The following is a 17,294-nucleotide window of genomic DNA, read 5'->3' as shown; positions in this document are numbered from 1 at the left end:
CTGCTACTTTGTACAAAGAGGAACAGGATGAGCACTGCCAGAGCCCTACAAAATGACCTCCAGCAGGCCACTGGTGTGAATGTCTCTGACCAAACAATCAGAAGCAGACTTCATGAGGGTGGCCTGAGGGCCCGACATCCTCTAGTGGGCCCTGTGCTCACTGCCTGGCACTGTGGAGCTCAATTGGCATTTGCCATAAAATACCAGAATTGGCAGGTCCGCACTGGCACCCTGTGCTTTTCACAGATGAGAGCAGGTTCACCCTGAGTTCATGTGACAGACCTGAAAGGGTCTGGAGAAGCCATGGAGAACGCTATGCTGCCTGCAACATTGTTCAGCATGACCGGTTTGGTGGTGGGTCAGTGACGGTCTGGGGAGGCATATCCATGGAGGGACACACAGACCTTGACGGATAAGACAGCGGCACCTTGACTGCCTTTAGATATCAGGATGGAATCCTTGGACCCAATGTCAGACCCTACGCTGGTGCAGTGGGTCCTGGGTTCCTCCTGGTGCACGACAATGCCCGGCCTCATGTGGCGAGAGTATGCAGGCAGTTCCTGGAGGATGAAGGAATGGATACCATTGACTGGCCCCCACGCTCGCCTGACCTAAATCCAATAGAACATCTCTGGGACATTATGTTTCAGTCCATCCAACACCACCAGGTTGCACCTCAGACTGTCCAGCCTGAGGTGCAACCTGAGTGAGCCTTAGTGACTGGAATTGCACATGGTTATTACATTATATTGCACGGTACTATTGCAGATGGTTACTATATTGTACAGAGTAAACATGAAAATGCAGGTATGAGGTATTTCAGAAGAGCTATGATCTAAACTTAAAGTGCGTTCAGAACCCTGATGGCTTGTGGAACGAAGCTGTTACACAGTCTCATGGAGGCAGAACAGAAGCTACGATACCGTTTGCCAGATGGTAAGAGTGAAAAAAGTCCATGTAATGGATGGTAGTGATCCTTCACTAAGTTTCTGGCTCTGTTGCAGCAGCGGGTCTTGGAAATGTCTTTCAAGTGAGGTAGGGGCACACCGATAACATTCTCTGCTGCTTTCACTATCCGCTGCAAATAGTTCCGGTCTGAATGCAGTTTCCGTACCAGACCGTGATGCAGCTGGAGAGAAGGCTTTCCATGGTGCTGTTGTAGAACGTCTTGAGGATCTGTGGTGGGAGGCGCGCTCTTTTCAGTCTTCGCAGAAAGTGCAGCCGCTGACGAGCCTTCTTAGCTTTAGAGGAGGAGTTGAGGGACCAAGAGAGGTCCTCCGTTATATGGACGCCCAGGAACTTGGTGTTTTGCACCCTCTCGACAACAGCGCCGTCGATGGTTAGAGGTGGATGCACAGTGCTAGATCTCCTGCATTTGATGATTATTTCTTTTGTTTTGTCCACATTTAATGAGAGGTTGTTGGTCTTGCACCAGTCTGCCACTCTTCCCATCTCCTCTGTGCATGCTGTGATGTCATTGCTTTTGATGAGGCCCACCACAGTCATGTCATCTGCAAATTTAATGATTTGGTTTGAGCTGAGCTCTGCTGTGCAGTCGAGAGTGAGTAGCTTGAAGAGCAATGGGCTGAGCACACAGACCTGCGGCGCGCCTGTGCTCAGTGTGATGGTTACCATACTCAGCGGTGCGGGATTGTGTATCACTGACAAACTGTAAGTGACTGGTCCTGGAATAATTACATTCAATGCTGTAATGCTGTAGTGCAGTTAACCGCTAAGTTGTTAGTATGTAACTTTTGAGGAGATCTGATGCTGAGCATATTGCAGTCGGATTCTCTATATTCTGTGTTCGTTGTTCTAGGTGTGTACTCTGTATGTTAAATCCATTTGTTAATTATCGTTAGGCTCTGGAATGTTTATCAGGGACAGGATATTGCATTATGAGGACAGTAGTATTATTGTTACGTGTTCTATAGGTACTGGGTTAACCAGTAAATGGTAGTACTGTCACATGATGGATGATTGGAGGTTGTATAGAGTAGTTCTATTTGTGTTACTTTATCTGAAGATACTTTCATGTTCTCATTGTTTGAGTTGTTCATACAATTCTATTTCCTTCCTTAAACCACAAGTACACCCTGTCTACAGCTAAATCATTGCACCTGTAACAGCCAGTGGTCAGCCTGTGTCAAATCCATGTGCATTACTGTACTGCTTTATTAAGCCCAGTAAAGCTCAGAACTACATTTGCTTCCCAGGGTGTTATTACTGACAACCCAGAGAGGTGTCATCTTACCGGTATGCACCTTATACAGTCCTGTGATCATCTCACCAGTTTAACATGTACAGTTGATTTTAGTATAAGGACAGTTTTGTTAATTGTTCTGCCTTAACAGGAGAGCAACCCAGGGCAGGACACAAGAGGGAGGCCGCAGATATCCTGTCAACAGCTCAGGACTGACAGCTCTCAGTGGACCTGAAGCAACAGGTCATCTGTGAGAAACATCTGGTTCATCATATGGTGTGATGCTAGGCATCACAGGAAGAGAAAGGAGCAGAGCCATCAAGAACATCACCAAAGCAGCTGAGAAAGCCTTGAGATAGCTCTGGATCTGGAGAGGAGATCCATGGGGACTAGTGCATGAACACACACCGTGGTCTGATAAACCGCTTGATGTGGCCATCTTCTCCACATCTGAAACAATACAGTACCATGGTTTTGACCTATTCCTTTCACTGTTGGCTTTAACAGTTGTTTCAGAATGGGTTATCTTCAGATTGTCAATCTCAGCCAGGGGATTATTGGTAGCTGGTTTAGTGAGTGCTTTCTTTATATCCTTTTTGTGGTCCCTTTGTGTCATTCTAAAAAGCTGCATGGGACTACAAATCAGCAGTTTGTCTTTGCTGATCCTGTAGTTTAGAGTTTGACTCTTTCTGTGGTGGTAAGTTGCTTTCGTCACACTGGACATGTGTGCCTTGGAATTGTGATGACACCCTCTGCCTTGTAGCACCAAAGTACCAGCTCATGTGACAGACTTTGGAGGTTTGTTTGTTTTCTTCCATGCGGAGTAGCAGAAGGAGCTCTGAAAAGATAGGTTGGTTCCATTTCTTTTGTTCAAGATCTAGTCCAGATATCAGGGTGTTAGCCTAACAACTTCTGCAAAATTGTTTCAAAAGCTGGAAATCCAAATCTGCACTCTAACTGTGTGCACATCCATGTAACAACGTGCTTGCAGCGGGATCACATGACTTATTTTGGAATTTACCCAGAGTCAACAAATGCTATTTTATGATTAGCTGGTAGGTGGCTATTAACTCTGTATAATTAGGGACAGTTATGTGGCATGTGAACATGTGAACTGGTTGAAATGCGTGTGTCTCACGGTCAATGTGTGAGACTTCAGAGCCCTGTAAATGTATGCATTAATAAACAAACCTAACAGAATATGGCAATAAATGATAATGATATGAAATGTGAGCAGAAATAAATCTGTTGAGAAAATTGTTTTATTTCTTCCAGTGTTTATTTAATTTTTGAATTATTTCTTATTGAGTTAATTAATATTAGCCATAGAAAATAATGAGGTTATACGTGCCCGTTCAGTGAGAAATGGCCTGGTTTTTACTTCACGCAAAAGCGGGATCGCGTCCGCTTAAAGTGAAAAATAGCCTTTAGGAAACTAACTTTGGCCTCATGTAAAGCGCAGCGTTAATTATGACTGCGAACTTTATTGCAAATCTATCTGGATAAGCCTTCCTCATAAAAATATATTGCCTAAGCTATTATAAAGTTAAACGTTCGCTTTTTAAAATAGGCAAAACAAAGAAAGAACATTTCTTTTTTTGACCCCGGAACGTTGAAGAGTTACACGCTTAGTTTCCAGGGGACTCTAATTGTGGGTACAGATGTTAATAAAAAGATGGCTGCCCTAGAGTAATCTGTTTTGCTTTTGTCACGGTCTTTATCACCAAAACCTGTCGTCTGATTTATTATTTTTTTTTAACATTTACGGCCAGATGGGGAGAAGCAGAAGCAGGTCACCACTAAGACGAGGTATGTTGTGACAAATAAGAGCATTCATCAGCTAACTTAATAGCAGTCGGTTGGCTAACTGTAGCTGTTAGCTGCTCTATTCTCTTCTGTTTCTGTTCATCCTGCATTTGAAGTGAACCTCGCATCTGACCGATTTAATCTAGTGGTGACTATTAATCAAACGGAGTTTTATTTAAAAGATGAATTATTTCAAGAAATAGATGCAGTTAAAATATCGGAAATGCCGCTGATGATAATCTTCCATCATTCCCAGAGAGGCGTCGCTCTCGCTCAGCCTCCCGAGACCGGGAGCGGCGGCGCAGAGAGAGGGAACGCTCCAGATCGCGTGAGAGGGACCGGCGGAGAAGTCGCTCCCGCTCCCCGCACCGGCGCCGCTCCAGGTGAAGCCGATATCATACGCATAACGCTTTAATCGTGAGATGTACGGTCAGGAACCATCATGAACGTGTAACTTTTTTGCCCGTCAGAGTAGTGGTAACTATTAGGGAAGTTAATGGTATGGCATTAAAATAGACATTTTCTGAAATCATCTGTGCCTATTTCACAGGACCGGACACCAGATATTAACGCCGGTTTTTATTAACTGGACAAGTTCTGCTGCCAGGGTCATGACCTATGCCTTTCCCCAACTCAGTTCCAGGGTTGCCAGTTACTTTTCCATTTTTATAGCCCAAATCGGGAGTAAAAATAGCCTAAAGGTATCCCAAAATCTGACCCTTCAAAAACTGAGATTTGTTGGTTGGATGAAATTAGTCTTACCTTTTTTTTCTTATGAGTATCCACCTGCAGCATTTTAACATGAACATGTCCAAGCCAATAGCTGGACTATTTATAATTTTCATTTTTTTAGGTTTTGTAAATGCTAATGTTAAGTCTTGACAACAGCTCCTATGAGCGCACAAAAGAGGCTGACCTCAGTCCATCCATTTGCAGTGCAAATTACACATGTACCAAATTATACTGCAGTTTTACATCAATTCCCTTTTGGTGGTCATCTGTTAGGAATGTAGCTTGAGAGAATACACATTCTACATGAGCTTTTGGAATGGGCAGAGACAAAACCTGTGGTACACACAGAGCAATGTCTTTGAAGTACTTTTTTCCTCCTACAAAACCTCAAACCAAATTTCTCCATGACAGTCTTCTCTGTAAGACTGCAACAGGACAGCTTTCTTCACTAGTTCTCCAATTCATACAGGGAACAGGAGAGAACCTCATTTGGTAGTCTGCCTACTGCAGGCTTTCTGTTGCAGAATTTCCAGTTTGCTCAACATATGGAAGTCACATTTGATGCTGTGTTAAAAGCATCCTAATAAAGTCCAAGCTGCATTTAAGAATTGCATCTATAGTAGCATCACTCGGTTTACTAACGTCCATGGTTTGCTGGAATGTCACTTCCAGATCAGAATCTGCTACCAGCTGTAGGTAGTTGGTGTCATCCTTATACATTTCTGCAAGAAGTCTGGCAGTATAGCAGTGCTCTATGAAAGCCGTCTTATTGGAGTGTGCTGTTAGTGCATCAAACTGGTCAAGAATACATTGAATACAATCAGCTATCATAAGCCAGGGTGCATTGCTGGGAGAAATAAGCTTCAGAGGGCATTGGTCACCTAGATTTCGGGCAGAATTCTCTGTATCCTGACTGTCGTTTTGCAGAATGTGCAAATCAGTTGTAAGTCTCCCTTACCATGTACTCGATATTGCTAGGAAGAGTTTACATTACCTTGCAGTTTCGTCAAGTGAGTGCAGAAATGGGCACAAATACATGAAAAAGTATTTGGCTACAAACTATAAATGCTTTCTCATCAAATGTAACAAAATAAAATACAATATAGTGGTGTGAGAAAATGTATTTAATTAAAATGCAAGTAATTTGCAATTTGAAAATACAAAAATACATAAATGGTACATGACGAATACATGTACTATTACAGTCCTAGTAATATGTAGTATTTACAAAATACACAGCTTGCCCTAACTAAATTGAATAACAGTTTTGTGATTTTCATGTTATAGTAGGGATGTGCAATACGACGATATATATTGGATGACGAAATAAAAACACCTATTGTTTCATATTATGCCCTTTTTTATTTTGTGGTGTTGGAAAATACACTGTTTATGGCAACATTTTTTCATCATTTGGGTGACAGTTTTGCAAGGTTTACAATAATGGGCAATATACACTATCCATTATCTATACTCATCGGTGTTGTTTGTACACTTTCACAACATGATAATCACTACAAAATACCAACGTACAGGTAACGCAGATTTTTACTGGGTATCAGCCATACACAGTAGGGATGGCACGGTTCATGAGAAAAAACCGAACCGTTCGGTTCGCTTGTCTCGGTTCGGAGCATGCATGCGTCGCACGGTTCGACGGTTCATGACATGCGCAATGTAGCCTCGTGCCCCGTATGTGACATCAGTGTGTTTCCCTTTCGTGCAAAAGAATATGCACAGAGCGGTGTGACGTAGTTCCGGTAAAAGTTCAGCCAGCTAAGTAATTTCCGGTAGCCTTTCGTTTGCTGCGATTAGCACGTGTTTTCAGCGTTACCCCCCTGTCTCTGAAGAAAACGTTTAAATTTCAGCCAACCGATAGCACAACATCTGAACACTGTTGTGTGACTTTATTTAATGTGCGGTTAGGCACTTTGTTAAAGAAAATTAAGTTATCTGTGACAAAGCACTCCAGTGAGTGTCATGCCTCGATCGTCCGCTCTTTCCGTGTGCCACGCCCTCTCGTTAACCCTGTGTGGATTCCCCGTGTTTACCAGCTGTTCCTGATTGTTGTCAAATTTGTCATTACTCCATTGTATTTAGTCCGCGTTTCTGTTTCTTTCTCTAGTCCGGTCATTATATTTATAATTCTGCTTTACCGCTCGTCTGTGTTCCTTTTGCTCATTAAACCCCGCATTCCCCCGATCCTAGGTCTCCTCGCCTCTGCTTCCCCGGTCAGCGTTGTAACAGTGAGCCTGCTTCCATGCTGCAATGTGAACATTTGCCATGTTCCAAATTTATTGTACAGTGTCTGACCACACAGACCTACAGGCTATTGCCAGATGATCATACTAGACATATCAACTGGACATATTTTGCACTATTACAGATTGATGTCTTGTACATACACAGAAACTGATTTTATCGATTACTCAAGAACATTCAATATAATTAATACCAATTTTTTTCACGTTATATATATATATATATATATATATATATATATATATAAATAATATAATATATGTATGTGTAAAACGAACCGAATCAGGTAATATAATATATGTATGTGTAAAACGAACCGAATCAGGCTTAATCAAGATGGGTGATCTATCATTTTAACGATCCCCAATTAAATTAACCCCGTGGACCGGACAAATACAAAACGAATGATTAAACATTATATGCATCTCTTTTTATATGTTTTCTAAATAAGACCGCGTGCCCATACCCAACTGTAATAGCGATTTAAAGCGATCTATTCTTTTAGCATTTATGTTAAGGCAAGACTTTTATTTTATTACTGTTCTGGGATTAATAATGTTTAATAATTTCAAAGTCAGTCAGCTTTATTTATTTTAATAATGTGCTTTAAGTCAAGTCAAATTCAGTTTATGCATGATTACATGATATAACTTTTTTTAATACTGTATCCTAAATTGTGGATAATTAAGCTATATATCATATGCTGAAGTACATTTCTGGAGTGTTAAAGATTAAAAGAAAAAACAACAAGAACCGTACAGAACCGAAAACCGTGACCCTAAAACCGTGATACAAACCGAACCGTGGGTTTTGTGAACCGTGCCACCCCTAATACACATACATTACATCGCTCTGCGGTTCTACGTGCATTACGATTTATCACCTGTTACATCAATGCGCAGATCCACACTACGTGTCATCCATATCATAACGCAATGTAAAATTGTTCCTCAGTGCCACCAAAATGAAAAGTATTAAGTATGACAGTCAAAATGGTTAGATACACTATATTACCAAAAATATTGGGACACCTGAATTCAATGATTTGGAGGGGTGTCTCAATATTTTTGGTAAGACCCAGATGGATAAAACTGTATAGATAATGGATAATGTATATTGCCAGTATGTCAGTGTAAACATGCTCCTGAGCAATTTTACATTGCATTATGATATGGATGATATGTAGCGTGGATCTGCGCATTGATGTGACAGGTGAAAGCTTCGATCGCGTTGCGGAACCTGAAAATATTAACCTATTTCAAAGATATTTTGCACGTTTAATAACAAGGTCCGGTGACAACTTTTCCGCACTATTGGAAATTGCTATTGGAAATTTAGATTTTTTTCACCCCACCTTAATATCCACACATATGTCATCAAGTGACAATACCAGGGCGATATCACCCTAAAGGTTTGTCTTTAAACCGTAACACTGGTACCACAGTAATATTTTAGTTTTCCGGCTGTAATATTTTACTACAACAAGCATGCAAACACCTCTTGGTCTTTCAGATTTATTTATGGGTGAATTTTAATTAAGATTTCAATGTTGGTGTGTGGACTTCACCTTCAATAGCCCAGCTGTCTTGTTTACAATCACTGATGGTGAATGAACACAGTGCAATTATTAATAAATACGTTTAAAAAGACATATGAATATTACATAGTGTGCATTGTCCTGCATAGTTTAATGCTTAAAGCATGCTTAACTGTACATGTCTGTATGTTTTAGGCTTATACTTCAAACAGACACAGTACAATTATTAGTAATGGAAAAGTATTGCGAGAGAACTCAGAACTATTTCAAAAAATATTTTCCCACCCAGACATATCTTAGGGGCTCTGTATATTACAACTGATCTGTAGAAAAAAAAGAAATCACAAGTACATCACTATCCACAAATATGTATTTTTGAGATGTGTAAAGTCGTATCCACAAAATATATCCAGTTCCTACTACAGCTGATCTGTAGAAAAAAATCCATATTATTATTATTGAGTTCCATTTATATTGTGACTTTCACAATCCCATGGTTGCTTTATACAAAAATAAAAATAAAAATCAGTATTCGGTATAGGAGAAGAAAGACACGTTCAAAAAATGTCTTTAATTCTGATTTGAAAGAACAGTCACGGAGTGATTGTGGGAGAGAGTTCAATAGTTTGGGGGGCATGGCACTGAAGGGCCTGCCACCCATGGTGGAAAGTCTGGTGTGTGGAACAGCAAGGAGATTATTATTGGAGGATCTGTGGGAGCGAGAGGGTGAGTAGGGAGTCAATAGTTCACTGAGGTAGCAAGGAGTTACTTTATGCAGAGCTTTATAAGTGACAAGCAATATTTTGAATTTGATAAAAAAAAAGAAAAGAAACACCATCCATTTACCTGTTTACCTTGTATTTTTGTTTAATCAATATCAAACACCAGAACAGGGAAGAAAGGTGATTTTATTGACTTTGAACGTGGCATCTTCGTTGGTGGCAGACAGGTACAGGTATTACAGAAACTGCTGATCTACTGGGATTTTGACACACAACCATCTCTAGCATTTACAGAGAATGTATATTATAATCATGAACTTGGCTTAAGTATTACTTCACTGTAGAGCTGGGCGATATTTTTTTTTGCCATATCACAATTTTTCCTGTATTGACCGATATCGATAATTATCAGTATTATAGTTTCACAATTCTGTTCCATGCAATAATCAAAATAATACAAAATAATCCTATCCTGACAAATAGAATAAATACATTAAAATAAACAATATTAGTAAACAAATATTTATTTCCAACAATTTTACTATTTACATACAAATTTCCCTTAAAATTATAAAAGGTTATTGATTTTCAAGTATTCAAAGAAACACATACCATACCTCAAATGAACAAAACCATATAATAATGTAACAATGTGCAAAACAGTCTAATATTACAAATATGTTAAAGGGCAAACATAAAATGTTGCAGTCAGTTCTGACCTGCTTTAAGTATCTGTCTCTATTCCTGGTCTCTTAAAAACTTTTTTAAATTCTGAGGCAGAAAAGTGTCTAAACCAGTGTTTCTCAACCCAGTCCTCAGCAAACCCCCGCCAGTCCACGTTTTTGCTTCCTCTCAGCTCCTAGCGCACCTGTTCCAGCTATTCGGTGTTCCTGATTGGCTGGGAGCTGGGAGGGAGCAAAAACGTGGACTGGCTGGGGTTCGCTGAGGACTGGGTTGAGAAACACTGGTCTAAACCAAACAAAAAATTGCCAATTTTTTTTTTTTTTAAATGCCAAATAAACTATATTCAAATACTCAACTTTAAAATGTAACAAGTTTTGGATTTTAAGTATTCGGAATGTTAGGACATGTAGTACTTCATATTAAAAAAGAAAATAAATAAACTGTTTATAGTTTAACGGTGCAAGTACAAATGTAAAACAATGTCAAGTCTGTAATGCTGGCAATCAATATCTACTTTTATTTTGTATCTCTAAAAAATCTTGATTAGAACTGTATCTAGAATCCTTTTGGACCTTCTTTATGTTACAAAAAAGAAAGCACACATGTGCTTTGGCACACTACAGGTTTTTTGCTAAGACGACTAGCTGGTTACGGTCTCAGGCTTGGTTGATTTGTCTAATATTACAACGTCATCGGTGATTGGCTGTTGTACTGGCGTTCAGTAAACCTAATGTGCTGCTCAATAGGCGATAGGCCATCCGGTTTTCTGTCTCAGTGCATTCTCTAAAACTGAGCAAACTTGTTCGATCGAGTTTTATAGTCTGTGTATCATCGTTATCCTCATTTTTTATCGATAAACAATTGAGATCGTTTTATCGCCCAGCACTACTTCACTGGCACGTTTTATTAGATTATGTACATTTAGCTCGATAGCGATTTTTTTTTTATTATTATTATAACTGTACATTTAGCTCTAGAGACGTTTTATTGATTATCTAGCTAAATATATACTAATAATGTTAACCAGCATGATTATAATAATTACTGTAATAAATCGATAATATTAGGGATTACCTTTTTTTTTTTTTTTTGCTTTACCTAGATGCAGCCCTAATTATATTACATATACAGATGCTCCCCGGGTTACGATGGGGTTAAATTCCGATGCATTTTAATATAGTACATTTAACAAACATCCTAGCCTAGCCGTCTTTAAACATGCTTACAACACTTGCATTATCTTACAGTTGGACAGAATCAGTAATACAAAGCCTATTTAATAATAAAGTGTTGAATATCTCATGTAATTTTATAGAATAGTGTACTGAAAGTGAGAAACATTTACCCATCGTAAAGTCAAAATATCGTAACAGAGACCATTGAAACCTGAGGACTGTCTGTACTACAAATTTTCAGACGGCGACCGAAGTCGTGACTGTAAGTAATATAATGCTGAACTGTTGTATATGGAAACTTGTGTTAAAGTTATAATTTAGTATAATTAGTAAATAGGGTATATAAATAAGAGGGCCCCTCTAAATACAAGTCTGCACAGCAACCATGCTGCTTGTAGCAGTGAATAATATATAATTTGCTGCCTGCTGAAGCATTATATTACGGTGTGGCAGTATATAAAAAAAACTAAATTAAAACCAGAAATTAAAACCGACATTCCAGCATGGCTACTTCCAGCAGGATAACGAGCCATGTCAGAAAGCTCATCTCAGACTGGTTTCTTGAATGTGACAATGAGATCACTATACTCAAATGGCCCCCGCAGTCACCAGATAGAGCAGCTGTGGGATGTGGTGGAACAGGAGATTTGCATCATGTAGGTGCAGCCGACAAATCTGCAGCATCTGCATGATGTCATGTCAACATAGACCAAAGTCTGAGGAATATTTCAAGCACCTTGCTGAATCTATGCTATAAAGATTAAGGCAGTTCTGAAGGCCAAAGTGGATCCAAACCAGCACTAGCAAGGTGTGCCTAATAGTGGTGTGTGTGTGTGTGTGTGTGAGATCACTATCTTAAAGATGCAGTATCTTAATTTGTAGGCATGTTGTGTTACCACTTTATAGCAATACAACAAACTGAGAAATGTCATCTAAAAGTTATTTTAAGTTAACATGGATTTTTTTTGGTTAAGTAATACATGAATATTTTGAAACATGTAAATGAAACTTAAAAATGCATCTAAATCACCACAGATTATATTCTTCTCTATGCATTCACATCATGTCACATCATGTAATGTCCCTGTGAAAATATCGTTATTCGCAGATTGCGTCTTACTTCTCGGAGAATCTAGCTAGTAAGTGAAGTTCTGGCAGCAGTATGGTAAGCGAAATAAGTCAAAATACAAAGACAGAGAACAGAAATCAATGTAGAAATATCTTAACTTGAGAAATCAAAGTGACTAATGGAAAATTAACATTACAGCTGATGGGGGGGGAAAAAAACATGATTTTAATGCAAACCTGACCTGAACTGTTAACTTTGAATCTTGTGCTAAATTTTAGCGCATTAAGAAAAGCATTTTACCATTGAAGGAGGTGAGCTGCGCTCTGGGAAGGTGCAACTTGGACATGAGGAGGAGCTGGAGCTGCCAGGCTATGTCTATATTTTAAAGCCGGTATATGTTCTCTCTACGTAGGTCTCCACGGCGACACCGGTCATCCTCACTATCTCCCACGCGTCAGAAGGAGCGGCGTGAGGAAGAAAAGAAGGAGGTGAAGGAGAAAGTTGTGAGGGAGCATCAGATCTCAGGTTTCTGTTTCTTCAATTTTTTAATGTCTGATAATGTCCAAGACTTGGGTAATATAATTGGAAAATGGTTTAGATGCTCCTGGGTTTTTCCAGGAAAGACATTTGATGGTAAATGGAAGTGAACCTTTGTATTCAGTAATCAACTTTCTTGGAAATAACCTCAACTACACGATTTCTGCAGAAGTTACTCTTTGTCCATTCTGCTATAAAAACTTTCACTTCATTTTTTATATTTTTAAGTCAACGGCCTGCTTCAGGTCGTGCTACATCTCAGTGGGTCTTAGGTCAGAACTCTGACCTGTCCCTTCTAAGTACACAATTTATGTTTGAGTCACTCCTGTGTTGGGTATCATTTGCCTGTTGTATGACCCAGCTTCTGAGTTTTAGATCAAAGTTATTTTGGCAGCAAAATCAAAAGTAGCCCCACATTATACTCCCTCCAACCTGCTTTATGTTTGAGAAGAGATTATGGTTTTCACATGCACTGCATTATTATTACTTAGTTGAAGATCACATTTTGGGAAACATCCATGCAGAAATCCAGGTCTTGCACAGCCATAGCTCCTGAGAGGGTTTTTTTCCCAATGCCATGCCCTGCTGTCATTCAGGGGCCAGGCACTTCCCACACTGCAGTTAGGTGACAGGCTTGTGGGCGGTTCTGATGCAGTTCGCAGGTTGGAGCTGTGCTCTCTGGAGTCGTGAGAGGCCCTCTGTAGTTTAATGTGAATGACACCATCCCTGGGGTTGGTGGTCCTGCAGGTACTTCTCTTTGTGTGTTGACTTTTGACCAGATGCACCTTAGTTTCAGTTCTGTATTGTAGGTGGGAAAATTACATGAAACATGAACATTTATACCATATTTGTAGTTAGAGTTAGGGGTGGGTGATATGACCTAAATTATCATAGTATTTTTCATTTTTATGATGGTGATGGTATATTGCGGTATTACTTTTTTCCAAGTTTTGGGAGGCATAGCATGTCCAGTCTTTATGTAAATTATTATTTTTTTTTTATAATATATTAAGTACACTTTAAACACTGTTACAGTTGGGTATGGGTGGTCTTAGTTTGAAAAGTAATGTTTTCTCATTCAGTTCAAAATGCAAAGTGAATGATAAGCTGCTTCAGCCAAAAACAGTGCATTTTACAGTTCATTTCAAATAAAACTCTGGGTTGCCAACTTTGTTCAGTGAGATTTTCAATTCAAGATAAGTCTGTAGGCACAAGCACATGCTTTTACAGTGTTATTACCTGGTAAATAGTCTGTAGTGTTTGCAAGCTACCCTAAATGCTTTTTATGTCGCTAATATTAGGTTTATAATGGAATAATATATTTTCCGTAAGATTTCTTACGCAGGTGTGTCACACCAGTTGCGTGAGAGTACGCAACCCTGAAGATGTATGTACAGACGCTCCTCTACTTAGGAGTGAGATGTTCTGAACGGCCGTTCGTAATTTGAAATGTTCGTAAGTCGTTATTCAACATCATTTTAAGGGTATACACAAGTACAAAGAACTAGGATGCTGGGAGTGCGCACGCTACGCAGCGGGACTAGCGGCCAGAAGTCGTACTAGGCGGAATTGGCACGCAGAAAACAAAAAAATGATGTTGCGGACAGGAAATGGGAGCCCAATGAGCATAATTTGGACTTACAGTCCTCTTTGTATGTCTGAAAGTTCGAATGTAGAGGAGTGTCTGTATTTTGCTTTATCTCAGTTGATTTGTATAAAAAATGACTTCATATGGTTGGTTAAAAAAAAATAAACATTGACAGTCACACCGGTAATGAATGACACTGGCGTACCTCCCACCCCTAGCTGCAGTGTGACAGAGTGCTAGAGCTGCAGTATTTCATGTCTGTATCGTGAAGGAGATTGCCTGACAGTGATTGCCTGACAGAGTATGCAGGGTGCAGAAAGGAATATCTAGCTATAGGGTTAAGGGGGGCAAGTGACTGACAGGCAGGGATGCACTGGGATGCTCCAGTGAAAGGGTGTCTGAGCTGGAAAAGATTTCTGAGATGGTGGGGAATTATGTCAGGCAGCAAGGTGCATTTGGGGGGGGAACCTTATAACCCAGTGTTGCTGACCTTTCATTTTGTAAATGCTCTATTGATCTCGTAGTTGCACTAACTGGGTATTTCATCTTGCACCTATTTATGACCTGCAGTTTAATATGAGTCATGAACACTAACTATGCTTGGAAATTAACATTAAGCTGCTGCACATGTTGACTCTCTTGTTATCTGTATAACAGCTCCTTGGCTTTTATGTGGTACTTTTGTAACCTTTTTTTTTAATTTGTACTATTAATGATGCATGATGTCTCATTGACCACTGTTGTATTTATGGTGTATGTGATTCTTGCTCAGAGGAAGAAATGCAGGGCAAAACAGAGGAGGAGATTGAGATGCTGAAAATGATGGGCTTCAGTACCTTTGACAGCACCAAGGTAAATTCAGCTTCTGTAATGGTAACTGGCACTGATGTAGCTATTTTACTTTTTTTTATATATACATTTTGTCAAGTAGCCTGCAGCTTTGACTGCAGTTCCTGCAGTTCTCTTACACACCAGAAGATGGCGATGATGCCCATGTTGCTAATCATAGTCAGTGCTTCTTGCTTTCTCTGTTTCACGCCCAACAGGGAAAGAAAGTCGACGGATCAGTCAATGCACATGCAATCAACGTGTGTCAGAAGAGAAAATACAGGTTGGTTTGGGCTCAAATGTACTCGCTTTGAAACTTTGTGTTAACCTGTTTCTAACAGTCCTAATTGCTCAGGGTCCTATTTTTTCAGTGATATGAAGGCACCCTTCTTATTCTAAGTTTTTGGCTTCAGTATTTGAAGTGTTGAGTATTTTATCTGTTCAGTCCTTATGCATGCTTTAGTGCTTTGCTGCAGGACTGCGAATTGTGCAGTCCATGTTATGCCTTCCTGTTTGTGCATCAGTATCTTAGACCTACATAACTGCATGATACTCCAGGGAGCCTGTGCACACAGCAGCCAATCACATTGCAACCAAATAACATCAGCAGGTGCTTCACTGCTGCAAGCACAGCAATCCCATTGGTAGATGATGATGTAATGTATTGTGCCATGAATGTTGGTAAGGGGGGCAGCAATGATGTAATTGTAATCTCTCTTATAGGCAGTACATGAACAGAAAAGGTGGATTCAACAGACCCCTGGATTTCATTGCTTGAATGACTTCATGCGTATGAGAATTGTTTATCAAGGTCCGTAATGTCTGGTATGATTTCTCTTATTGCATTGTGTCTTTGTTTATAAAAATTACATGGTAGTTTCTTCAATTTCTTGGAAAACTGTATTTGTTTGTATTACTTCACTGCCCCTCTTCATATTCCATTGTATAAAAGATGCATACATTGACTTGAAAATTAGGTATTCAGGAATAATGAACCCTATGAATTCATTGGCTTGACCACCTTACCCTGGTTTAAATTTCACTTTTTTCATATATATATATATATGAGGGACATTGACTTAGTTATAGGATATAGCAATGTTGTAACTGAAGCTTCATATAAAATAAAATCTTTTGAATGACCCAGCTGTTTGATCTTCTTAAAATGCCTTTAAATGATGACGGGAGATTTTCAGGAGTGCTGATTTACTCACTGCAGGGATGAGCATGAGGGATGAATGGATTCTCGTGACGTTGGGCACTGGGTTGGAAGATATGGCTGCAGATATGGGGCACTGACTTAAGGATGCTTCTCTGCACAGCACTGAGACTACCTGCTGGGGGTCTACTTGGTAGTAAAGGATGGAGAGGACATCTCTCTCTCACTACTCTGTCTTCCATGTAGAAATGCTGTTATGAATCTCTGTAGGACTATCTAATGCCCTCTCCTGGTCTGCAGTGCTTGTCAAGACTGTTCTGTCACTTATGTTCTTCAGTCTGACTTCATGTTGGACAGTTACCCTATGTTGATAATACTTTATTCACATATATTCTTATTGCATCTTAACAGTAAATCCAATTCATATTTTGACTATTTTGGTAGTCTGGTAAAGGTCAAAAATATGTCTGGAATTAAATGATATCCTAATGCTGTAAAATATAAATTTGCTTTTTACCCGTTTAAATTGCACAACTTTTCATTCAAGTGCTTATCTGTTTCTATTAATAAAGATTCATCTGAAATCTTTTACCGACAGCCAGTAACATTGCATATTTTAGTTATTGCCTGCACTTCCTAATAGACTCAAAGACAAGTTTTTATCTGAAACAGTATTTTACCTTGTTTCCATTTTTCTTGCGTTCGTTAACCACTGCTGTTACGTTTGGGATGTTCTGCAGGGTAAACAAATGTCTGAGCGCTTTTATTTTAATAAACAAATCACATTTTAGCCATACATCGTAAACATGCAAAGTATAATTATGCTAAAAATGATCAAATAACTGACGTAGGCACTGAACCAATCAGGGAGCTCAAAACAACCATATGGCCAAACCAATGCTCCTCTTCAACGTGGGAGACTTCTAGCATCACGTGAACTTGGCCTGTTTTCTTGGGATTAGGGGCGTTGCTGCAGTAGCGCATGGCAGGCG

General features: G+C 39.5%; 1 protein-coding gene across 1 annotated transcript; it reads left to right on the top strand.

The window, feature by feature from the left end:
* Nucleotides 1–3,847: 3,847 nt before the first annotated feature.
* snrnp27 (small nuclear ribonucleoprotein 27 (U4/U6.U5)) lies at nucleotides 3,848–16,890 on the top strand. Its single transcript, XM_023803382.2, has 7 exons — nucleotides 3,848–4,012; nucleotides 4,266–4,392; nucleotides 12,603–12,715; nucleotides 15,088–15,167; nucleotides 15,362–15,426; nucleotides 15,867–15,954; nucleotides 16,363–16,890. Exons 1-6 carry the CDS (start codon nucleotides 3,976–3,978, stop codon nucleotides 15,919–15,921), a joined length of 477 nt encoding a protein of 158 aa, XP_023659150.1. The 5' UTR covers nucleotides 3,848–3,975; the 3' UTR covers nucleotides 15,922–15,954; nucleotides 16,363–16,890.
* Nucleotides 16,891–17,294: the final 404 nt, after the last annotated feature.

Source organism: Paramormyrops kingsleyae, chromosome 2, assembly GCF_048594095.1.
Source record: "Paramormyrops kingsleyae isolate MSU_618 chromosome 2, PKINGS_0.4, whole genome shotgun sequence".
NCBI lineage: Eukaryota > Metazoa > Chordata > Actinopteri > Osteoglossiformes > Mormyridae > Paramormyrops > Paramormyrops kingsleyae.
Note: the sequence above shows the minus strand (reverse complement) of the source record. Positions and strands in the feature narration are given on the sequence as shown.

Coding starts and splice junctions, on each gene's coding strand:
- snrnp27 (XM_023803382.2), top strand. CDS start 3,976: ATGGGGAGAAGCAGAAGCAGGTCACCACTAAGACGAG. Junction 4,013..4,265: donor CAGGTCACCACTAAGACGAG/GTATGTTGTGAC, acceptor CATCATTCCCAG/AGAGGCGTCGCTCTCGCTCA. Junction 4,393..12,602: donor CCGCACCGGCGCCGCTCCAG/GTGAAGCCGATA, acceptor CTCTCTACGTAG/GTCTCCACGGCGACACCGGT.